Here is a 25,845-nt window from a genome sequence, read left to right as displayed (position 1 = left end):
ATATGGGCACACCCTGACCTTAAACCCCTAAATTCTGCGGAGTCTTCATTGCTGAAAGGAACATTCTTTCCCTCCTGTCTATGAAAGTTAGTCCCCCTCACCTCAGGAACCTGATAGGCCAATCCTGAGGTAATGGCCTTGCAGGAGACTGCTGATCTTTTTCTAGACCTTCCCTCACACATTCTCATTGCTTCTAGACATACGACCAGACTCAATTTCTGGCGGACCCAAAGGCTAATGTTCAGAATTGATGACCCACGAGAAGGTGCAACGCACACAAAAAGAATTGCACGATTTTGCCCATTTTCAAAGAAAATGAGGAAAATGGATGGGAATCCTACTTAGATCCTAAAGGTGACAGGTCAGGGTGGAAGGCGTATAATGTTGGACATGACCTAATTCATTGATACGGGTGCACTAAACAGTGATTCTGGATTCAAAGTACTAGCTCAAGCAGTCAAGACATGCTGGGAATGGCTCTACCATGAATTGGTTGATTGAATTCCGGATGCAAAGGTGGCCTATCCTAAATGAAATGCCAGAACTTCTTTGATACACTGTAGAGCAGCAGTTCTTACAGTATCATCCACCAAGCCCTCTCCTTTCACAGAGTCCATAAGATCAAAACTGTTTTCATAGTAATACTAAGATGATTTCCATTTTTCATTATGTTGCACTGATGGTGCAAAAGCAATGATGGGTGTGGTGTGTCAGCAAGAATCCTGCAGCATCACCAAACTACACTAGTCGCCCTTGTAGTCGTCATAGCCACACAATAATAATAAAAAGAAAGTGTAATTACACTTAAGAATATCCTTGATGAAGCAGTAATACTATTAATTGTATTAGGTTTTAATCCTTGAGTGCACATCTTTTTAATATTCTGTGGAATGAAATAGGAAGTATTTTTTAAATTTATTTATTTATTTGAGAGAGAGTGCATGAGCATAAGCGGGGTGAAGGGGGGCAGCTCAGGGCAGAGGGAGAGGAAGAGAGAGAATCCTGGAGCAGACTTAGTGCTGAGTGAGGAGCCCAACGTGGAGCTCGATCCCATGACCCCGAGATCATGACCTGAGCTGAAATCAAGAGTTGGCTGCTTAACTGACTGAGCCACCCACGTGCCCCTAAATGGGAAGTATTCATAAAGCACTTCTGCTGCATGCTAAAATATGTCAGTCATCTTGAGAAAAAGCGCATATGTGACTGTTTGAGTTGGGAGCTGAACTAGCAAGGTTTTTTTTTCATGGAATACCATCTTTTACTTGAAAAAAAGACTGACAAACTGTAGGCATTTCTTGACATTTTCATGTTACTTCTGTGAAAACAAATGGCAGCATTTGTTGATAAAATTTTGAACTTTACAGTGAAAAATAGAGATATAGAAAACTTGTAATTGCCACTGTAAGCTCAACTTTTAATTTCTAATATTAACAAATGTGATTTTCAATATTGTAGAAGTAAATGTGTCAACATTTAGAAGATCTGTATATAAGTCAGTGAACCAGTATTTTGCGAATGACCAATGCATGACACCATGGTATCTTATAAGTTCAATATCATTCCATATTGTTCAAAGTTCAAGATAGACCAGTGGTTTTTACAGAATTTAAAAAAATGTATTGAAGTCATTTAAATTTTATACTGTAGGGATGCCTGGGTGGCTCAGTTGGTTAAGCGTCTACCTTTGGCTCAGGTCATGATCCCAGGGTCCTGGGAATGAGTCCTGCATCCGGCTCTCTGCTCACAGGGGAGTCTGCTTCTCCCTCTCCTTCTGCCTCTCCCCCTGCTTGTGCTCTCTCTCTCTCTCTTTTTCTTTCTGTAAATAAATAAATAAAATCTTCAATAAATAAATAAATAAATAAATTTTATACCGTAATTAACCTTCAAGAAACTACCACTTAACAAGTTCTGGTATAGAATCAAAGGAATATATTTTAAACTTCTCAGTTTTAATTTCTAATACAGTAAAAAACAATAGATGTAACCCAAATAAACAAAAATTCTTTGGAGTTCTCAATAATTTCTAAGAAATGCCAAGTAGTCTCAGACCAAAAAGTTTGAGATCGGTTGTCACTGAGGAAGGTATCCAAAGGCTTTGGGACATCTGAATGCTAGAGTGGATTTATCTTGTAAGACATGCCGCCTCCAACTATGGCCCACAAGAGAGTCCAGAAGACTCCATTTATCAAGTCTTTAAGAAATAAATATGTGCACGAAGGGAGCTGCAGAACCCAGAGCACCAGTCTGCTCTGTGTTGCCATCTAACTGGTTCCCTGGGATTCAGGGATGGCAGGGGCTAAGTGGCAGACAATCACGAAGGCAAGGTATATATGATTCCTGGAAGGGGTAGCAGAGCCAAAATAATAAACAGAATTCTCTGAACCTCAGATGTCACTGGCACCAGCCAGTGATTTTTGCTGTTTCTAGAGCTGAATAGATGGACAGTCTAGATTTGTAAAAGTAGAAAAAACTAGGTTTTCTCAAGAGAACTCTGAGTTGAATCACCACAATAGAGGCTTGAGGCCCCTCAACCGATTTCCAAACTTAAGCCAGTCTTGAGATCCAGAGCCCCTTAAATGAAGAGCCAGCTGAGTCCTCTTGAGGAAATCTTCTGTACACAGCCAAAAAATGTATATTATAAATCATCTTCCTAGACTTCCCTTCCTACAAGAGGCATATACCCCAGCTCTTCAGGGGCTTGAAACTGTCCTAATTAGCCTAATATCTCCATCTAAGTCGGTCTATTCTAGCTAATCATTGCCTGGTGCTGCAATGCCCACTCAGGCCAAGAAAGGGAGCACAGATCTAACATTAACCTGATGTCCACAGGATTCAGATTGGACCAACCATGAGTATACCTTTCTTTGTCTCTGCCTCCTCTCCCCCACATCTCTCTGTTTGCTCAGTCTTCTCTTTTGCTTCTGCCCTGTCTTTGCCCTTAAGGTTTTGTCTGTTAGCCCAGTCAGTGGCAGGTTTGTCCCAGATAAAAGAGGATTCTTCTATATTTGGAGTTGAGAAGATACAGGCAAGGTATCTAGACCCACAGTCTCATGTTTTTATCAGCCTTGACTTTACTTCCCACCCCAAAGTAAAGCTACATCATGAGAAACTTCCAACTTTTGCAGGATTTGAAGGCCTTGCTGTAGTCTTCCTAAAGGGCTGGCACCTGATCTTAATCATGAAGGAGCTGGTTCATTGAAGGAGCTCAGGAATTGTGTACTGAAGGAATGGATAAATGGCCATTCTCAACCTTGTTGCATGTGAGGGTTGAGGTTACCAGCGCCCAGAACACCTGAACCCTACAACTTAGTAGTTAGAGAACCCAACTCCATACCTCATATGAGAAGATATAGTACAGGTGTTTCTAGAGCAAGCTAGAAAGATATATGCTTCGGTATACAGCTAGGATATATGATGACAGTAAACTGAAATTTTAGACCCCAGCCACTGGGGCCTTCATTACAAGTCCTCTGTAATGTGAGTTTTCTATGTAGCTGAGGATGTATCCCTTTAAGGATCAAATATTTTCACTGAAACATTTTGAAATTATAGATATATTCATTTTCACAGATCTTTTTCATTTATTAAGTATAAAAGTAAATATAAACATATATAAATATATATTTGTATATAGCAAATGAAAATGTTATATATGTGAGATCCCTCTTCTTAACCAGAGTCTATTGCACAGAGTTCTCTTTGTTCAGAATATCAAATTATGAATATCAAAAATGGTTTAATGTAGTAATCCAGTTCCTATAGCAATTGGATGTCTATAAATGAGTCAGGAGTCCGGCTCTGTCTGAAAGAACAATTCCATAGCTAGGCACTGGAATGAGCTCACTGTCCCCCGAGCTCTTTAGGTTCAAGGCAACAGTTGAAGAATATGTTTATTCTGCGGCTCCTTCATGTCGGGCACTATGCCAGGGTCTGGGTACAGAGGAAGAATAAGACCTAGAGAGAGTTCCTTAAGGCCACAGTTCCTTAAGACACAGAGGGGGAGAAGGAGCCCCAGGGGCCTTCCCCTCCACAGTCAGTTTGTCCTCTACCTCATCCAAATTGAATTGTGACCAAGTATCTCTTCCAAGATTCTTGTTCACTGCTCTCTTTTTCTTGGAGAAAACGTTTCTGTGGCAGTAGCAGCAGCTCTTTCTATGTGTTGAGTACTTATGCTAATCAGTGATCTGGCACGTTTTCTGATTCTTTGGTCTGATTATTTATTATTTGTAGAGTGTGGTAAGTGCAGATGGCATTTTGCAAAGCACAGAATTCTGAGCATGAAACCCCAGCCTCAAGGCATTGACTGTCTGATTTAGGCTTAAACAAAACACTGAATAAACAGGGAGACATCCAGTTGAGTTGATGTGGCTAGAAAGGAGGAGAAAAACTGAGACCGAGAAAAAGAAGTAAGTTTTGTGGAAGGATTTGAAAAGGGATAAAGGAGCATCAAAAATGGGAGCTATTACCAAACCAAGGGGTTAAAAGGGAAACAAAAGGAGCATTGAGGAGAGAGTCTCAGGAAAGAAAGAAATTCAATGAGATTCCCTGTTTGCATCTTTTGGTTGAAGAGATGAGAGGCAGGGATGTCGGAGTACTGGATGTTATACGCAACTGATAAAATATTGAAAACTACATCTGAAACTAATGATGAACTATATGTTGGCTCATTGAACTTATTTTATTTTTTATAATATTTTTTATTATGTTATGTTAGTCACCATACAGTATATCCTTAGTTTTTGATGTGATGTACCATGATTCATTATTTGCGTATAACACCCAGTGCACCATGCAATATGTGCCCTCCTTAATATCCATTACCGGCCTATCCCAGTCCCCCACCTGCCTCCCCTCTGAAGCCCTCAGTTTGTTTCCCAGAGCCCATAGTCTCTCATGGTTCATTCCCCCCCTACCGATCTTCCTGCTATTTCTTATGTGCTATAAATGAGTGAAACCATATGATCATTGTCTTTCTCTGCTCGACTTATTTCACCCAGCATAATCTCCTCCATCTGCTGCAAATGTTGGGTAATCGTTCTTTCTGATGGCTGAGTAATATTCCATTGTATATATGGACCACATCTTCTTAATCCAATCATCTGTTGAGGGGCATGAACATTGGGGTGCATATGGCTCTTCTCTTCACTATGTCTGTATCTTTGGGGTAAATACCCAGTAGTGCAATTGCTGGATCATAGAGTAGCTCTATTTTTAACTTTTTAAGGGACCTCCACACTGTTTTCCAAAGTGGCTGTGCCAACTTGCATTCCCACCAACAGTGTAAGAGGGATCCCCTTTCTCCACATCCTCTCCAACATTTGTTGTTTCTTGTCTTGTCTATTTTTGCCATTCTAAATGGCATAAGGTAGTATCTCAATGTGGTTTTGATTTGAATTTCCCTGATGGCTAATGATTTTGAACAATTTTTCATGTGTTTGTTAGCCATTTGTATGTCTTCATTGGAAAAGTGTCTGTTCATATCTTCTGCCCATTTTTTTATTTGATTATTTGTTTCTCGTGTATTGAGTTTGAGAAGTTCTTTGTAGATCTAAATTTTTAAAAATCAAAAAAAGAAAAGAAAAGAAAAGAAAACCTTAATGATCATGGACCAAGTGACAAGGTCTTGGACTAGCATTTACCTTCTGGAGAGAAGAGGGAAAAGATGGCAGTGGAAAGTGGGAGAAGACTTTGGGGAAGTCCAGTTGAGAAGAGAGAGGAGAGGACATGGAAAATTCAGATGATGAGTTTTGAACATGGGTCACAGGAACTGGCCACTTCTGGACCCTGGGCTACCTGCACCTGATTTTAACCTTTTAGCTAAGTTCAGAAATTCCCTCTTATTGATTCATCCAGAGATGATCATACTCTCAGTATCTCACTCAAACTAATAAAATTCACAAATGCTTTTATATAATCAAGAATTTAGATGTATTTGATCTTGAGTAGGTGATACAGGTTGAAAGTAAGTGGGCAGAAAAGATAAACCGTGCAAGCAGTAAGCATAAGAAGGGTAGAAAACTCTATTAATATCAGATAAAGCAGACTTCAAGGCAGAGTATTTCCAGAGATAAAGAGAGACATTACGTAATGATAAAGAGTCTATTCATCAGGAAGGTGTAAAATAATAAGTGATCTTATTATTTTATAACAGAGCTACAAAATATACAAAGCGAAAATGAGCAGAATTAAAGGGAGAAATAGACAAGTCCATAGTCATGGTTGGAGATTTGAACACCCTTTTCTCATCAACTGACAGAACTAGACAAAAAATTGGTAAAGACATAGATGACTTGGGGGCGCCTGGGTGGCACAGCGGTTAATCGTCTGCCTTCGGCTCAGGGCGTGATCCTGGCGTTCCGGGATCGAGTCCCACATCAGGCTCTTCCGCTATGAGCCTGTTTCTTCCTCTCCCACTCCCCCTGCTTGTGTTCCCTCTCTCGCTGGCTGTCTCTCTCTGTCGAATAAATAAATAAAATCTTAAAAAAAAAAAAAAAAGACATAGATGACTTGAACAACAGTATTGGCCACCTGGACCTAATTGATACTTTAAAACATTTCATACAACATCTACAGAACATACATTCTTTTCTAAAATGGGTGATAACTCCCCAAAACTTGTCCTGGTTACATGAATGAATTATCCCCCACAATGTAGCAGAACGTTTCAATGTCAACCAAATCTCAGGTCTCTGCATCCAAATAGATTAGAGTTTACCTTACATTTGTGGCAGTCTTCCTGCAACCTTTCTGCAACCTCTTCCTAGGTTCCTTAGTAACACTTAAGGAATACTCTACTAGATCAAACCTACAAATTGTCTTCGAGGCTGAATTATTTTCAGAGACTATATTGCCCTTGTTGATTTCTTCAGTGTATACGGACAATTCATTCTCCAGCCCCTCTCTCCAACATTAACATAAGATATTCTGTACCTGAGTCCTGGAAGACCTGGTTCTTGTCTCCCTGCACCCCCTCAATGCCCACACAAATGTCTTAGCTGTGTGTCTAGGTCGCACTTTAAGTCTGACTCAGTTTTCTTGTCTATAAAAGTCTTAGGACTGCAGTGAAGGTCAAGGAAGGGATTAAATGAAACCTTCTTATGAACCATGAAACACTATCCAAGTATCATGGAGCAATTATTTTTGTACTAATACAAGTGGGGTAAAATGTACTCCTGAGAAAGGGAAATTGGGGCAGGTGTCGAGCCTAGGGTGAATAGAAATTGTATGAAGAGAGAATAAAGGGTTGAAGGGTTTATTCTGAAGCAAAACCTGTGAGAATCTTAGATTTCATATCTCAGAAAAGATTAAAAAGTGTAATGGGCACCATTTAAAATTTGCAGAAGAGGAGACAAGGGGAGAGCTTAGGCTTAAAAGTGAAAATTGGCCGTTGGAGATTTTGCTGGAGGACCTGTTGGATGTCATTGATCTCACAGCCATGGATGGATTTCAGCCTGGGAATGATGAATTCTAGACCTCGTTCTATTATAGAGTTTCTGAGTAACGTTGCACTAAAAACTTCATTTCTCCAAGCCTGTTTCTCCATCTGAAAGTGGAGGGTAATGATATATGTCACCTGCAACTGTCCTGAGGTTTGACTAATGTTTGTGAGAGCTTTGAGCAATTTGGAAGGACAAGGTCTTTAAGAATACGACGGATTATTTAGAAAAGTGAAAGAGCATGATCAGAGAGGACTTGGAGCATCTCCCTCTATGTAGCCATTTCATGAGATTCCTCTCTTTTTGTCTTATAAGGAAAGAAAATCTAGTCGGGAGATGACTAATCCCACAGGCTAATCTCTTCCCTTAACATTCTCTTGACACACGCTCTTCTCCTATAGGAGTATGTTGGAATTTTGTCGTTCAGATTTCCTCATCAGCACAAATGCATTCTTTCCTAGAAATATGATCTTGAGAAATGAAGGCTGTGGTTTTTCTAGGTGCTGGCTGGGGGCCCGGCAGTCAGATGTTCTCTGTCCCTTGCTCTACCTTGGGCCCCGAGCAAATCACAGTGCTGTTCAGCTTCCTTTCCTCAGATGTACACTTGCAATAAAAATGTCCCTCTCTGAGAGGTCAGGTGAAAACGAATTAGCTGTGTTTTCTTGAAGTTTCTCTCCTTTGACATTTCAGCAGTCTGCAGGCATTAATTGGAACAACACTTTCAGACGTTACTTCTAGACCATGACTATAAAATTCTTAATGGAAATGAATATGAAAGAATCTGGGAAGTTTACTAATCACCCAAGTTTGGGGATTCTGGTGACATTTCCTAAGCTTTCCACTTAGAAAAAGCACAAGGGGGGCGCCTGGGTGGCACAGCGGTTAAGCGCCTGCCTTCGGCTCAGGGCGTGATCCCGGTGTTATGGGATCGAGTCCCACATCAGGCTCCTCTGCTATGAGCCTGCTTCTTCTTCTCCCACTCCCCCTGCTTGTGTTCCCTCTCTCGCTGGCTGTCTCTATCTCTGTCAAATAAATAAATAAAATCTTTAAAAAGAAAGAAAGAAAGAAAGAAAAAGCACAAGGGACCTTTGCCAAATCTATTAGCCACTTGCAACTGTGTGTTATATTAACACCAAAAAGAAATTTTCGTCTTTCTCTCTTTTCCTTCTTTTTTTTTGTTGGTATTTCTCACTGAGTCTCTCTGGGTTTCGCCTTTTCTCACTCTTCCCCTTCTCACTGTTTCCCTTTCTCATTTCTCTCAAATTTAGGTAACTTGTGAAAATGAAAGCTTAGTTGAAGGTTATCATGAAGTTAGCCAACTTGCAGCCTTGCTGGGAAATAAAACTCTTTTAAATACAACTGTCATCAAACTCATTAGCGTCCTCCTCCCCTTACCTCTTTCGCATTGGGTCACTAACAAGTTACAATGTTTTTCTTTTTCCTCTCCAGTCCCTGTTGTTTTGGGGTTTTGTTCTCTTCTTCCTCATTTCTGCGTTGCTCGCTCCATCTTAGAAGCCTGGGTCACCCCTGCTGCCACCAATGCCATCACTCCCCGGCAGACAGAAAGGCTAAAATGTCAAAAGATGCTTCGGTTGCCTCTGACAAAAGTGCGGATCAGCTCTGAAAGGGAATAAATATGATAGGGGGCACAATAATAACAGTGTGCGCTTGTTAACTACAAAAATCCAGCAGGACTGGGGGCAGGGAGGGAGGGAACGTGGAGAATAGAAACTGCCTCGGCAGGAGCCCCTAGGGGACAGAGCGGAGGGGGGTCCTCCAGCAGCAACCATCAATTCTATGGGCTGGTTTTGTTTTGTTTTGTGAGGTCTGAACTGAGGCTCAGCTGATGGGGCAGGGGGTGGGGAGGGGGTGAATAAGGGATTTTACCCAAACCAGTGACTCTGAATGGAGGTCTTGGGCTCCGTTGAGGGGGCCTCAGCAGTGGGAGCTTGAAAAGAGGGTCTTTGGGCTATTGGGGGGGGCGTGGGGGTTGGGTAGGGGATGGGGAAACATTTTGAGGTGGGAGGGATAGGGGGAAGGAGGAGAATAGCACAATAATGGGAAAAAGGAGGCCAGCTTCTGAGCTCTCATTTTTGACAATGAGTCCCATGTGGTTCTCTTTATCTCAGCCATTCAGGAGTCAATAGAGGGAGCTTTTTTATTTTCAACTCTGAGTATACAGCCACCCCACCCCCATCACACACACACACACACACACACACACACACACACACACACACACACCTAAAAGTGTGGGACACTGGGCAAGACTTCAGGAACATTTGAAAAGTTTTTTCCTTGGGTCAGATTTGCTGAATTTAACATCCACTTGCCAGAACTGTACATATGGGATATTCAGTTCACAGCCAGTGCGCCCCACTACTCTCTGCCTGCCTTCTCCTACCACCCCACACTCAGCCTCTGCTCCCTCCATCCTCTATGGTGCACTTCTCCTCTCCCCCTTTGGTGGATGCCTTGTCCTCAACTCCTTATAAGGACACAAGTCACATGATCACAGATGAAGGAAACATCCACGACTGAGTGATGGTAATTTTCAACCCAAAAAGGCAAAAATAAAAAATTGGAGCAAACCTAAGTTTGAAGGGTAGACTGTTTTAGAAAGCAGAAAAACAAAAAAAGTTGTTTTTGATGGTGGACTTCTCTGAAATGTGAAGTACTCAGTTAGACAAGTCACTTTCAATGTATTCCTAAGTCTATGATTGAGGCAGCTGCCACCTCCGAACTCACTCGGCTTGATAAAAAACAATTCATCTATTTTCCATACAATATTGTTATGTGTTTTCATGGGGTACTTGAATCTGAATGGGTGTAACAGTCTTGATCAGGAGTAGAAACTTTTAAAAATACGAATTCCAGGCCTCGTGTGTGTGTGTGTGTGTGTGTGTGTGTGTGTGCTGGATCAGAGGGGCTTTAGTCAAATAACAGGCACTGGTCCAGAACCAAGCAAATGGTCAGTGGCTTGAGCCAGATCCATCGGACCAGGGAAAACTCTCAGCTGCCGAGCAGTGTGGCTGGATGAAAGAAATAGGAAGGAGGAAACTACCATTTCCCTTACCAAGCAATGAAGATAAGGGAAGGAGAGAGTAATTGGAAATGACAATAACATCAAGCAATTGCCGAGTGCCACACACTTTTCCTGCAAGGATTGTTACCCCGTTGGAGGGGATATTGGACTCCGTTGTCTTAAACAGCTTGCCCAAGGCCACACAGCTGGTAAGCTGCAGAGCCAAAACCGCCCCCCAGGCTTGAATGATCTGAACAGCATGCTCTGAGGTGGAGGGAGACTCCAGGAGTGGGGAGCACTGGGGAAGCATCTTCGCCACAGCCCATAGGAAGGCTCAGGGCTGCTCAGGCACTCAGTGGCTGTGGGCTGTGGAGTGGCTTCCGAAGCTGCCTTCTCATCATGGACTGCACGAGGACTCTACTAACAATACTGTCCTGTATGTTGGAAAGGTGCTGAGAGAGGAGAGCTTGAAATTTCTCATCACAAGGAGAAAGAGACATCACTGTGTGAGGTAACTGATGTTAACTAATCTTGTCTTGGTAATCATTTTGCAATAAATACATATATCAAATCACTTAAGCATCTATAATGTTCTGTGTCAATTATATCTCAACAAAATTGGGGAAAAATAAATAAAAAAGATTTTTAAAAAGGACTCCAGACTTCTCTCCTCTCCCAAACCTCATTTCTTCCTCGTAACACAGCTTGCTCTGCTGAGCAAAGCACCCCACACCAGCACAGAAGGGTGATGAGCATTGCTTTCAGATCTTTCTCTGAGCAGGGAGGGTACAGCTTTCAGGTCTCCTTCACATGATACGAAGATCACAGCCACCCTTTCCTTGGCTCCATTTCCCATCTTGCAGGTACAGCTCTGTACAGCTTGGCTGCAACCATTGGTGAGGATGTGAAGACCGGAGGATGGGGGGCCACTCCCATTCTGTCGCCCTGGCTACTTCTCAGCCGGCTCTTCTCCAACCAACTCTTCCTCATGGTACTTAACGGCCTGTCTCCACTGCACAGTGTGGATGTGCTCTTAGGGTTCGATCGCGCTCATCTCTGCTCCCTGACTACGCTGCAGCTCCCTGAGGGCAGGAACACTGCCTGGTGATTCTTCTGTACCCCCAGCGTGTCCAAGCCAAGTGGGGGCCATACAGTGCTCAGTGAGTTATTGTCCTTTGCCTGACTCCCCACAAGCGCTTTTTCAATGGTAGCTCTTGTTCAGCATTCTCAATCATCTTCCTCTTGTCGCTAAGCCATACTTTCTGGATCATGCCGGTTGAGGTTATTAGCCGCGTGCGTTCCGGTGCTTCACTGTCCCCAGTCTGTTGTGTTGGTTCCACATCCCTGAGTCATACCCACAGTGTCCTGTCTTCAGGTGTGTGTTTGTGTTTATTTGGCCAATTAAGGTTCATCTCAGCTGTTGTTTGGCAATACTTTTTATTCACCTTTTGCCGATTTCCTCATACGATGGCCAGTCCAAACAGTGTCCATTCTTCTACTTTACCTCCATACCCAGAACTTGAAAACAGTCTCACATAATTGAGGTGATAGGACTCCCAGGAGCCTGTACCCCTTTTCTTTCAAATATATGGAGACAGGGTTGTTTGGGGAGTTTTTTGGTTTAGGTTTGTTTTGTTTTGTTCTGTCTTGCTGCCATTTATAGAGCTTACCTTTTGTCAGGAGGCCTATCTCCTTCAGGATTTTACCACTTCAAATTCCTGTCCCTCTGCAGTTTTTCAGATACCATGCTTTTTCTCTCCCCTTTTTTCCTTTCCCTTAATCAATAAGCAAAGAAATCTCGTCACCATGATAATAAATGAAAAAACAACAAAAGCACTTGTCTTAATTTCCCCCTCAGTTTCCATTCAATTTTTCCTTTTATCTAAAGGGAAGTCCATAAATTCTGACTTTGTTATGACTTGCTCACCGCTTAATCTCCTGTCAGCTGGTTTCCATCCTTCCACTCTGTGTTGTCCACACTGGGAAAGGCACCAGTAGCTTTGAAGGGCCTTCCTTTGATCCAGTCATGCTGAGTTCCTCTGCTGCATTCAACGCTGTGGCCCCTGCCTCTGGCCCAACACCCCATCTTCCCCTCTCGTCTTTAATTCTGTGTGCCTCTGCTTCTTCTCTCATCTGGGCCACACATACGGGCATTTCCCCAGATTCAGCCTCCACGTGTTTTTCCTTGGAGATGACTTCACTCCCAAGGCGTCAGTCACCACCATGTCTCAGCAAGGTCACACTGTCACACTTCTAGGTAACCACTGGATTTTTCCACTTATCTGTCCCACTAGTACTTTAAACTTAAAATATCTCAACTTGAATCCCACCCCCACTGTTTATTTTCTATTCTACAAACTTCAAGCCTTTGGGTCACTGCCCATCCATTAAGTATAATCAGTCATTAAAGTCTATGATTCCTTCAGAACAACCCTTCTATCCCACATAGTTGGTGTCCTTTGCCATCATGCTAATTATGCCTTACACTTGGGCTATTGAAATCAATTTATTAAAATACTTTGGTTAAAATGTACTCTTTTCAAAATATCCAGTGGTTTTATTATTATTTTATTATTATTATTATTATTAACAGAATCAAGTCCAACCTTTGTAGCCTAACATTCAAGACCTTTCTTAATCTGACCCCAACTTTGTTCCCACATTTCTGTCTGTACCATATTTCCTTTAAATAAATCACTCCAGCAGACTGTTGTGCCCATACTCTCCCACACTATGTACTCTTGTCTCCACACAGTTGTTTGTCCTTCCCCATGCACTCATCACTCTGTTGCCATCTCTCCTGGCCTAACCTTCCTTCAAATTCCAATTCATATCTTACCTTTTAGAAAACTTTCCCTGACCATCTCAATCTCAATCAATCTCTTCTTCCCATAAACTCCCTTTAACTCCCATAAACACCTGGAAGTTTATGGAATAATGAAAAGTTACAGTTTACATTTTTATTGCTTCATTTTCATTGTGTTATATTCCTAATTAGACTGTCCACTCCTTTTGGATCTGGACCCCTCACTGGCACCTAGCACCAGATACAATAAATGTTAGTGGCCCCTGTATATTGAGTCCCGACCCTGTGTGTTTATGAGAGCAGACACTGTGGGCAGGATTAACCATATGCAAGTATAGATATTGTGTTGTACTTCTTTCCAATCAAGATCATATTTGTTGGCTACCAATGGAAATGTATTATGTACCTTACCTCTTCTTTTCTTTTTGCCTCTTCTTTAGCAGGTAGGAAAGAAGCAAGGTAGACAGCTGATCATACTCTCTTCCAAGTAACCTCATTCATTTATCATACAGTGACTTATTTCTTTCTTCCTGATGAAGTAACTCTACTGTTTAAAATAAACATAAACAAAATTGAAACTTTGTAATAGAATTCTTGTTCAAGTGAGTAGAAAAGCATTGAAATTTACACTGGACCAACAGCGTTAGCATATCTAGCTCATGAGTTCATTGACTATTTCCAAGCACCTCCTATACTCACCAAAAAGGAAAGATATGAGAATCATACATATGTATATCTTTTTTCTTATCTGAGGAATCAAAATCTTTATTCATGAGACTTTGGCATCTTTAATTCGGGTTAGAGTCCATCCATCTTTACAAAGCCCTCTCTACTTCTTGCCAAGATGACGAAGTAAAGTCTTGCTATTCAGTGTGTCAGTGGACCAGCAATAACGGCTCACCTGGGAGCTTGTTAGAAATGCAGAGTCTCAGGACACACCACAGAATCGGCACTTCCATGGGATTACATTCACATTTGAAAAGCACTGAAGTAAAGCAGATTTGATAAGCAGACAGCAATGGGAAATATCTCTCAGATGGCATAAATACGAAGCTTGATGAATCTGCAGAAATCTTTAAGCAATATGTGGCTCATGATGGGTTGACCATATAAAATAGCTGCATTTTGCAGATCAGAGTCCTGCTGTGGGCAGTGTCTACCCACTACTCCCCAAGACCGCAAGAGCCTGGAAAGGGATGCCTGCAGCCTTACTCTTGAGCTCAAGAAATCCCTCCAATGTTTATGTTCCTCACTGTTTCCATTATATTGCCCTCTTCTGGATCTTTCCTCTGCCCTTTATAGACGTCTGGATTAGATGGGCTGAAAGTGTCTTCCTGCCACTGCCCTTGGGTGACTCCTCAACACCCTGCACTAGACTGGGCTCCGAGAGAGGAAGGGCCTGGAACAATCTATAATCTGGGCATGAATTGCCCAGAGAGTGTTTTTCTCTAGTGTGTCATTGTCTCCTCCCTTTGCTCTGTCATCTTTTTCAAACCCATGAGAGAAGTATAATCACTTTAAGCATTGTTTTATTTCCTATTGGGACTTGTTATCTTCCTAGTAGGATTTTCCTAGGTGTATCTTTGTTTTAAATGGAAAGAAAAGGCTGGTACTCCTACAAAAGAGCAAAGACAGCAGACCAGGAACAGGAAGACCATTTTGATGTGATGCTGGGTTCTCCTTAACCCTGAGTGCCACCACTGGCATTAAATGCTTTTGTATGCATGCATTCATTTTCAACACATATTACTGAGCTCCTACTTGTGGCAGGTGCTGGTCTATGGAGTACAGATACGTTGGTGAACAAAACAAAGTCTTTTGTCCTGTTATGGTAAATACTTGGGGTGAATAAGGAAGGGAAAAGAGAGAACAAAAATGAGTAAAACTAAACCCCTGGAGTCAAGTCTTCAGGGTAAGTGGAATGATCTAGGCACAGATAGGAGGAGGAAAGGGAAATGGTGGGAAAGTAGAGGAGAGGAAGGCAAGAGGTAGAGAAAGACATCAGAAAGACCTGGGAGGGGCAGGAGATGCCAAGTACCATCGCCTGCCCAACTCAGTGACCGCACAGTGCAGTGGGCTCCCGACCCAGAGTCTGTGGCCAGAGAGAACACATTTCTTCTTTGGAAGGAGGAGAACTGCAGAAGGAAAATATGCTAAAAAGCCAGAGGCAAAAGAGGCACTTGGTAACAAGAAACCTTCAGAAGAGAGGAAGTTAGGAATCAGATTATAGCGAAGATATATACTGGAATGTTAAAGCTCTGTAATTTTCAGGGTTAGAAGGACATTTCAGAGCCTCCTGCTCAGAGAGTTCTCACAGTCCTGGGCAATATTCACACAAACATGTCAGTGTGTGACTACAGGAGCGCATGTGTATATGATGTGTTGGGATCATGGGGGGCGCAGCGCTAGAGCAGAGGGAAAGAATGAAGGGAAGGCCATTAAAAGCTTTGCTGAGAAAGGTATTTCTTGTGCACAAAAAAGAATCAGGCCCCTCGCTCCCTACTGGGCCCATTTCTCCTGCCTTTACCCGAGCTGTCAGGCATGAATCCCTGTAGCATTCCGTAACTAATTGACAGTAATGGGGGCCATTGGGAGTCTAAGAATACATGGCATTGCCCGGCATGCACTGGAAAGAAGGGGGGGCTGCCTCAGGGGCAGCTGTGGGGAAAATAAAGGCAGTCTTGTAAACTTTTTTTTAAATTGAAGGTAGGATGTAGAAAGCAGGGAGGAGCCGATTTAGGCAAGCTTCTATTTTAGCCTAAAACTTAAAAAGTTGTAAATGTCATATCTTCTCCTGAGCTAATATCCCAGGATACTAAGTTTGCCACAGAGAAGAAACAGATGGAATTTCAATTAACCCCAGGGCCCCCTGTGAAATCTATATTGTACCCTGTGGATTTACAACATATTGTAATATATGACTGCAGGCTCTGGAGATTCCGTCGCAAATCAACCCTCTTTATTCCAGGGGTTCAGAAGACAGCGACAAAGGCCCACTTCAGAATCAAAAGTGGCCAACTCTTTACAGCTTCATCCTCAGAGCTGAAACCAAATTTCCAATTTTACAATGGATCTTATTTATTGAGAGTCTTGTGTTTTTTTTTAAGAGGGGATGTTCATTTTTTGTCCTTCGATTAATGATGATGTTTACGTGCTAAAATTGTTTAGCCCAAACAGAAAATTGGAAAAGATGCACCATTATCACACCTTGAAGACTGATTTACCACAGAGCCATGGTGAATTAGCTTCTGAGGACTTTGATATTTTCAAAATCCGTACCTTTGTAGGACATAGTCTTCAATAGTAGAGAGACTCAATAAAAATAAAAGCAGTTACCTCTGACTCTCACATGAGGTTACACACGTTGAAGTAACTTTTAAGAATTCCAAGTTGTTTTCAAAGCCAGAACTGTTTATCAGGTCATCTACAAACAGATGCTTTTGACTTTTAGTTCTCTTCTTTTCTTTTATTACTGGCCTCACCTTCCTGCACGTATTCTTCATTTCAAAAATAATATTTGCATAAACATTCGACTTTTCATACAAAAATAACTTTTAAAATTAATTTTGGCCTTTTGATATTCAAAATAAATTTTCTGCACATTTTTCTTACAAGCCTGCTTTTCCCTAAAATTTCACTGCCCTCCAACTGCTCATGACCTTCTGTGGAGATGAGTTATGTCCATGCAGTAGTTCCGACTCTTTCCTCCTCAGGTTGCTGCTCCATTGTCCAAGCATCTTTTAATGGAAGACTTGGCTCCGGAATATTCCTGTGGAATATCTGTAGGAAATCAGAGAAGCAAAGTACCAGTACTTTGAGAAAAAGTAATTTTGGGGAGCTGAAATGTGTCTGTTTAAAAGAAGATTGGAGGTTGACCTATGATGTGAAGGATCTCCCTCACCGAGGTAACCGTGAAGGACTAAGGACTGAAGCAGTCTTTTAGATGCACAGATGTTGACAGCTGGAAGAAATAGAAGAGACATCATTCAAGCAGCCAAGATACTGCGTATCCCCACTTTTCAGTTTCATGGGAGGAAATAAGAAGAATTCAATGAGGTACTCTCAGGGATGTTCCTTTCCAACTAGCCAGGAAGGCTGAGTTCTCTAGCCAGCTGTTCTTTTCCTCCACTGAATGCACAGCTTTGGAGGAGCACATCAGGGACCCTTTCCTCCTGCAGGCATCTTCCAGTGTGTGGCTCAACCAGCAGGGGCCATTCTATGGCAAGGACATCCCTCCAGAGCAAGGGGAGCTTTGGTGTGGCACAAGTGCTTGTGGGGGCCACCAGGGAAACTCAAAGAGCTGGACAACTCACTCTTCCAGCAGGTTTGGAACATTGGCCCCCAGGTCAAAAGAAGGTTCTTCTGTTGGAACGAACCCCCATTTCTAGTGATACTGGTTTATCCTCTTAAACCAGGCTTTAATCAGAAAAAAAGTAGGGTGTTTTTAAACAGTCTAAACATTCGCCTGTCTTGGACATCTTAATATCATGATGGCAATCAAAGGTCATTTTAATGTAATTATTAAGGTTTATTTCCTCATCCGAACAAAAACATGAATTTGTTATTAAACCCAAACCAGCATTCATTTAAACTGTCTCATTTCCATCCTAGATATCATTTATTTTGGAAAGAGCAAATATGTGGTTACTAAAAAATAATATACCAATCAAATGTTAAGAGTGACTGGGTTTTTGTTTGCTTTTTTTTTTTTTACCCTTTGTGTTTATTTGTCACATATGAATAATAAAAGTTGATACTATAGTACTTCCTATGTGCCAGGCACTGTCTAAATGCTTTATATGCATCTGTTTTTTTTTAATTATCACGATACTCTTGCAGTACCATTGTCTTCCTCTTCCAAAGAGAGAATATTAATGACATAAACCGTGTTCTGAGTACATGGTTGTTTTCCAGTCTTTAGAGGTGATGGCCACACATCAGGTTTTCTGATGGCCCATTTATTTGCAGAGTTGAAAGCAAACTTACCTTTTAAAACACAGTCAATATGGCTCTTCTTCTTCCACTTCCCTCCCCCACCCTCTCCATGTCTGCCCTGAATTCGACACGATTGACAATGTCTTATTTGAGACTCTTTGAGTTATGTTTGGCACCTTTAATTTGGTGAGTCACGTCTTCATCTTTATCCTACTAATTTCCTATTCCAACAGAACTAGAAGCGAAGGCAAGCTGGAAGGAGAAGACAAGGATGATACGGGAGGTGTTCTGAAATCACCTGGTTTAAAGCTTCATAATCCCATCAAGCAGGAAATGTGTACCGGATAACTCAACTGAAAAAATACACGGTTGGTGAAATTTTTTACTTTTCCTTTGTGTTTCCTCTGCTTCCCCAGTTTGGTTTTACTATTTTATCCTATCTTTTCCTGAACACCGAAACCACAATTGTTTTTAATCACTCTGCTAGGCCAAGGAAAATGTGTACATTAGAACAAATGAGTCTCCTTTTAGATCTTACATATCAGTTTTTCCCAAAAGTTTTCACTGACAAGGCTTTCCCACAGGTATCTATTCCTTTCTTTGAATCCTCTTGGCACTTACATGGACAGACAGTACCTCAGTGCCAAGCCCTTGTTTATTATCTTGGCTTGAAACTGTTCTCTATTCATTTAATTTACATACGTCTTAGCTAGAGGACCAGGTTCCAAGGAAAAGAACTATTCTTTTTCTTCAGAGTCTTATTTTATAGGTCAGACAAATTTCTTGAGCTGCATTCGAGAGACTCCCATATATAAATGACATATTTCCCTGAAGTCTGATCACTGAGTGTAAGGGCAGTGACTTGATTGGGAAACTAGGCCAAGTAGACAAAGTATCACAGCAACAATAGGAGAGAAATTGGTCTGGCCTGGGCCACAGTCTGGCAGGTAGGAAGGTAATCCTAGGTCAGGACAGGAGCTCAGGCTGACTGTCCAGAATTTTCGAAGATGCAGAAGTCACAGAGGTTAAGATTGGGTTTCGTCTAAACAAAAGGAAAAACCTTTTCTGTACCATTTGTGGGCAAGAGTTCAGAAGAAACGTCTGCACTGAGAATGGCAAGCAAACCCATTGGGCGTGAGGTGAAGATGTTCAAAGAAAAGCATCGATGTGGCTCTGTGACTTGCCAGGAATCTTGGACTGGGCCATCACGGCAGCACTGATTCCAGGATCTCATTCTTGTGGTTTCAACAACCGTTCATCCATTCTCTGCAGATTGCCCTTCTTTCCACAAGTGGGAATTTGGACCTTTCATTCTCTTTGTCTTTGGAAGGTCAGAGGAAGTCACTGCTTAAAGAGGATCAGATTTTGCTTGTGAGAGCACTGCTGCACCCTGTGGACAGTCCTGAGCGTGGGACGTGGCACCAGTGTGGGGACGGCTCCTCGGCTCCTCCGAGTTACTGAGCAACACCAACAGTGTCGCTATTGCAGCCCGAATCTTTTTCTACATATTAGCAAGCTGTTTTTATGTCTTCAGAAGTCATTTCTGCCTTTCATTAAGAATGATCAAATAAATTGGCATTTACGTAGGATCTTTCCAACAAGATGCTAAATGTCAATATTGAATAAAAAGGGCTCTCCCTCTCTCTTTTTTTAAATAATAGGCTTTATTTTTAAAGCAGTTTTAAGTTTCTGGAAAAATTGAACTAAAGATACAGAGCATTCCCATATATCATCTCTCCCTTTCCATTCCCTTACCTCCTTCCTCCATAGTTTCCCCTACTATTAACATCCTGTATTGCCGTTGGTACATTTCTTACTACCTATGAGCCAATATTGATACATTGGTATTAACCGAAGTCCATAGTTCACATTAGGGTTCACTCTTTGTGTTGTATATTCTGTGGGTTTTGACAAATGTGCAATGAAACATATCCACAATTAAGGTATGAAAACAGTGGTTTCACTGCCCTAAGAACCCCCGTGCACCTCCTATTCATCCATTCTCTCCCCCTCTACCCCCTGGCATTCACTAATTTTTTCAGGTTCTCCATATTTTTGCTTTTTCCAAAATTTCATGTAGTTGGAACCATACAGATTGCCTGATAGTTGGAATCATTCAAATCGACTTCTTCCATTTAGTAATAAGCATTTAATGTGCCTCTGTATCTTTTTGTAGCTGGATGGCTCATTTCTGTTTATCTGTGAATAATATCCTGTCCTATGGAAGTACCCAGTTTGTTTCTCCATTCACCTCCTGAAGGACATCTTGGTTGCTTCCAGGTTTCAGCAGTTGTGAATGAAGCTGCTGTGAACATCCATGTGCAGCTTTGTCCGATTTTGAAGCAGAGTGATAGAAGCAAGCCTCCTAGGAGTCTATATCCCCACCCTTTCCCTACCTGGCTTGTCAACTGACTGGTCCCTCATGACTTACTGAGTCCTCACAACTGCTCTTGGTCCTCCTCCTTACTGTGGCAGAGGTAAGGTCATAGCTATATCCAAGTTGCCTCATGTCTGATCCCAGACCAGGGTGAGATGAGCCCTAAGATATCAACCGTTGCAGAGAAGACGCAATCTCGGCTGATCTGGGGGAGCCCATTACCACCATGCAACTTAGACTTTGGTGCTAGAAGTCTCTTGGAGACGCCATTTCCAGTCACAGGCCACAGACAGAATGCTTTCGTCTTCTGAAGTCATTCCGCAGCCAGCTAGATACTTTCCGGTACCCCACCCTTATTGCCTTTCCACCTGTGTGAGTTTAAACCCTGCTCCAGCCTCAGGGAAATAGTCAAGTTCCCTGGTTCACTTAAAAGGGATGTTCTTGGGGCACCTGGGTGGCTCAGTCGGTTCTTGATTTCCGCTCAGGTTGTAATCTCAGGGTCATGGGATGAAACCCCGGGTGGGGCTCTGTGCTTAGCACGGAGTCTACTTGAGATTCTCTGTCCCTCTCCTTCTGCCCCTCCCTCTCGCTTGCATGCACTCTGTCTCTCTCTCTAAAAAATGAATAGATAAATCTTTTAAAGAAAAGGGACGTTCTTATTAATGAGAACGCTCAGCTTTAGACATCTTCCGTTGGGTTCTTCTCTGTGTTAATTTGCTGGCCTCCTGACTTCCCCATATATTAAAATGCATTTGGGTTTTCTGGGGTTGCGGAGCTTCCATTAGCAAAGCCGCAGAGGTGGTCTGTCTCCTCAGGGTGCATGCTCTTCTTTTCGTACTAAAGGGTGAAGGACCCCAAAGAGCTGAAGCAGCTTCCTCCCCTCATTGCGTCTCAGAAAGGGAATTTGCAGATCAGCCAGCAGTGGAGTAGTCCCACGAAGTTTCAAGATGCCTGAGCCCATGTCAAGGTGCAGCTGTTTGGCCCTCCTGAGATGAGAAGGGGCTTCCACTTAAAATCCCCTCTCAGGTTAGCACCTTAGAGCTGCCTGAACATTTATCGGAAACTTGCTCATCACATAGCTCACCTTCTAAACATTCCCCAAAGAGGATCCAATTGTCAGTTTTCTCAGGGTGACTCTTTGGGGGTTCACACCCCACACTCACCTTCAGAGATCTGTTTCTGGAAGAGCTCCTAGTTGGAGAACATGAGCATCATGCTGGTTGTCAGCAAAGTGGGCTTCTGGCCAAGCCCATGCAACCTCCCTCTACTTGGTTTAACTGTGTGTGAAACGTGGCCAACAGCACTTCACATGAGATCACCCATAAGACTGCACATTAGCACTTTAGAGGAGAGGGAACTATACTGTGCCTATCAAAGACAAGAAAGGAGGACAGTAGGAAATGGGGTTTTGAGACAACAATTAAGGCAGGAAAAGAAGTAGCAGGAACTGGGGATCCAGCGTTGGCTGTCCTGAGGTAGAAGGGGGAAGAGAAAAGGTGAAAAAGTAGTGAGGGTGAGTTGAGTGGGAGGGTCTAGTTATGATGTATTTTGTGCATCAGGATCTGTCAGGATACAAAAATAAAGAAGTCCTCTGCTCTCAAGACTGGTTTGGCAATGAAAACCAATTCTCCGTTTGTCATTCAAATAGCAACACTGGGTTGGAGTTGGGAGAAAGCCATTGATTATCTTACTACCAAAAAACTCTTGAGTCAGCACGGCCATGCTTCATAAGCGGACTGAGCAAGGAAGTAGGCTCTAATATTTGCGCAGGCCCCGCCATGTCCTTCTGAGCCCCACTTCAACGGGATTTACATACCTTATCTCAGTTTAGGCCGTTATCCCTATGCTAAACCGGAGTCAATGAAAGCAAGAAAGATCAGGTGACTTGCACAGGGACTTATGACTCATAATTTTCAGTCTTCCTCCAACCTCAAAAGCCTGGCCCATGCTGTTTAGGAGGTTCAAATCCAGCTCCTCTAGTCCCCTATTCTAGACCCTCCTTGCACCAAGAAATGGTCTAATTTTCAGTTAGAGATTTATTTCTTTATCCAACACTTTATTCTTTGGCAACTGAGAGGAATGGGCCATGAAAAAGGTTATCATTAATGGATGCCTTATGAAAACGTATTTATGAGAACATTTCCAACAAGGAAATTTCGATTGTGTGCGTGCAGAGGGTGGGGGGGGGCAGTCAGAAAAGGGACAAGGTGAGAGACTCAGACAGAAGAGGGAGGCAGAAGATAGAAGACACCCTTGCTTGCTCCTCTGTGTCAGTGGGGACAGTGCTACCTGGGACAAGCCCTCCTTGCTTCTCCTCGTCCAGGTCCAGGGAACAGGAGGGTAACAGGCTCGATACCCCCCAGAGGATCGCTGGTGGGAGGAGGGCGGAGAGAATGCTAGCGATAGCAGAGGTGGGGGGAGCCATGGTGGGGTGGAGACAAAGGGGGAAGTAACTTTTTAAAGAAAAACTGATATGTGATGAATAGAATGGCTAATCCCGAGGAGCCCTGAGAAGGCTGGACCGCCAAGCAAGGGCCTCTCTTTTTTTCACTTTCCTTTTTCTTTCCTTTTTCTTTCCTTTTTAATTTTCTTTTATTTAATTTCGCTGCAGCACGTATAATCAATTACAGCCTGAATTGGGATAAAGGGAGGGGAAGCACTTTAATTCATAAATCAATTTTATACGGTCATCAGTCAGGTTGTGAATGCAAATACCTCTGTCGGTTTAGGTTATTCAGAATTAATTGACTCCCACCGGGCTGGGCTGCAGATGGAGAAGGGCTTTCTCACAAAGTCTCCTTGGACCCAGCATGGGGGCTGGCTGCTTCCTCCCTTCCCCCTCAGGCCCTCGGCCACCCCCTCCGCCCCTCTACCCTCTGGGCCCCATACATGGAGATGATGGGGGTGGGCGTCCGACAAAGCTGGGTGGATAAGAGCTGGGAAAGATTGTTTGAAGAAGGAAGGGGATACACAGAAAGATGAAAGCCCCCAAACAAACCCTCTTCAGCCCAGGCCCTGCGGAGACACCTTTATGTGATTAGAAATGCTTAGCTTTCAAGGGTCTGCTTTTAAGTTCTCTTGAGCTTCTTAAATAAGAAAGAAAAAAGAAAACAAACAGAAAAGCCAGAGCCCCTAGGCTGAAGCTGAAGGGATATCATTCAGAAAGCACCGGGAGGCAGAGGTTTGTGGGGCTGCCAGATTTGAGCGGCGGAGAGCGGCCCAGGACCGAGGGCCAAGTGCCTGCGGGCCCGCAGAAGTGAGCGTGAAGTCCCCGCCCAAGGCACCTTAGGCTGATGGGCTCCCGCGGTGGCCCTTGCACCGTGCGCAGGAGAGGGATCTGATGAATCTACGGTGCAGGAGGGCCGCACGGAAGCTTCCTAGCTGGGCAACAGCTCTTTCCTAAGTGAGGGTCTTCTATCAAAGGAGTTCCTGCTAATTTGGAAAAGATACCAACCCATCCATCCAGACCTTCAGCATATCGTGTATTCAACTTTTCTGCTTTTTACCCTCAGCTACACAGGTATACTGTGTTGCTCGGAAACAGACTTAGCGGTTTTAAACACTGGCCCCCACATTAGAATCACCCCGGGACTTTTTGTTTGTTTGTTTGTTTTTGGTCTTTTGTTTTGTTAATACCACTGTCTAGGTCCACTTCTAAAAATTCCTCTTTCGTTGGTCTTGAGGAGAGCCCCCGGGGGAATTGGTGTTTTTTAATAGAGCTGTAAGTGAGTCCGGTGTGAAGATAGCATTGGAACCACTGAAGTGTCTGAAAACCATCCCCCCCACCCTCCCACCCCACAACCTGGCAGTGTTTCTCAAAGTCTGGTGCATTTGAATTGCATAGGCTGGGGTGGAAAAAACATCGGTAAGAAAAAAAAAAATGAAGAACAAAATAAAATTTGAGAAAATATATGTTGCAGATTCCCTGGTCCCCTCTAAACACACTGTACATTAGAATCACTGGAAAAATCTGTGATTTAAACTCCCAGTGTGTGTGGGAACCCGGGCTGACGCCAAGCACCAAGATGTCTAAACTGTCTTTATTTAAAATCAAATCCTAGCCTGCCTGGTATGCATCATATTTTGCCTCGACTTAATAGTTACCTGTTGTGGTTTTTGCCAGAGAGATCTCCTGAGACACCAAAACCTGAATCTAGAAGCAAAAGGAAAAGAATCATTTGATGAGGTGATCTTAAAGGTTGCTCGTCCCACAACATGGATTCTTAATTCTTATTGAGGCTTTAAAAAACCAGCGGCAAAATTCTTATGTATTTTTAACCGGAACTCAAATGCTCAGCCCCTGCTCTTTAATACAGTTGTTTATATGTAAATGAGCCATATTTATTTATTTCGAAAGTCTAAGAGGAATTCTTGGAAATGCTCCCTCGTTGTTCATTTGTGTTACCATGTTATTGAAGGCAATAAAACTGCCTTCCTTTAAAAATTTCAGTACTTCAGCCTTCTTTCCCAAGTCAGACTTCCTCTCCAAAAAGTCTGGAGGTCTTAATGGAGATTAAATGTGTGCTTTCTCCTGCTGTACTTAGCCAGCACAGAGAGAAATTTGGGGAGGGGGAGGTTCGGAATGAAAGGGCACCTTGTTTGCAAAGACCCATGTTTCTGAGGTAAAAGACGTCCATTCGGAAAAAAAATATCCTTAGACCATGAAAGCAGTATGGCAGAGTGACTGATACACAAGCTTCACTCAATACCGCCCAGCTTTGAAACTCAGCTTCACCACTTCTATTAGGCCAGATATATAACCTCTCTGTGCCTCAGTTTCTTCCTCTTTAAAATGGGAAAATTGACAGTAGTTACCTCATGGGTTGTTGTGAGGGTTAGATGAGAGAAAAGCATTAAAAAAGCTAAGCAGGAGGCAAGCTCAGTAATTGGCAGCCCTGACTGTGACTGAGGGAAACCGGGGCTGACTGGTTTCTGACGAGCGGTCAATGGGTCTGGTGGTCAGATGGGGTCCCCCCAGTGACCAGTGACATCAGCATCTCCTGGGGACTTGTTAGAAATGCCAAATCTCAGGCCCTACCAAGACTCACTGAACAGCAACTCTGAGAGTAGGACTCAGCACCCTGTGCTTTCACAAGGTTTCCAGGTGATTCTGAACCACACTCGAGTTGGAGAACCACAGGGTAGATAGGCAGGCTGGAGGCTTTGCAAACAGTTTGAAGCTTTTTAGGGTCAAGCTTTTTAGGGTCTTTCCTTTGTGGTCAAGAAAGAGGCAGGGCTTACTTCTCTAGAGAGGAAAATGAGACAA

The 25,845-nt window shown here is 42.9% G+C and overlaps 1 protein-coding gene across 2 annotated transcripts in view; it reads left to right on the top strand.

Moving 5' to 3' along the window:
* The window catches only part of GTPBP8 (GTP binding protein 8 (putative)), a 101,421-nt gene that overhangs the window by 62,826 nt on the left and 12,750 nt on the right, over nucleotides 1-25,845 (top strand). Inside the window, exon 6 of one of the 2 annotated variants that reach the window (XM_044381989.3) lies at nucleotides 18,436-18,570. In XM_044381989.3, the coding sequence (XP_044237924.1) occupies nucleotides 18,436-18,550 (115 nt within the window). In that variant the 3' untranslated portion in view covers nucleotides 18,551-18,570. Of the gene's footprint in view, nucleotides 1-8,885; nucleotides 9,089-18,435; nucleotides 18,571-25,845 lie in introns of those variants that run through there. The other variant, XM_057306753.1, reaches the window with a different exon arrangement.

This window comes from Ursus arctos, unplaced genomic scaffold, assembly GCF_023065955.2.
Source record: "Ursus arctos isolate Adak ecotype North America unplaced genomic scaffold, UrsArc2.0 scaffold_4, whole genome shotgun sequence".
NCBI classification, from domain to species: Eukaryota; Metazoa; Chordata; class Mammalia; order Carnivora; family Ursidae; genus Ursus; species Ursus arctos.
The sequence above is the reverse complement of the archived record's forward strand: the minus strand, read 5'-3'. Positions and strand labels throughout refer to the sequence as shown.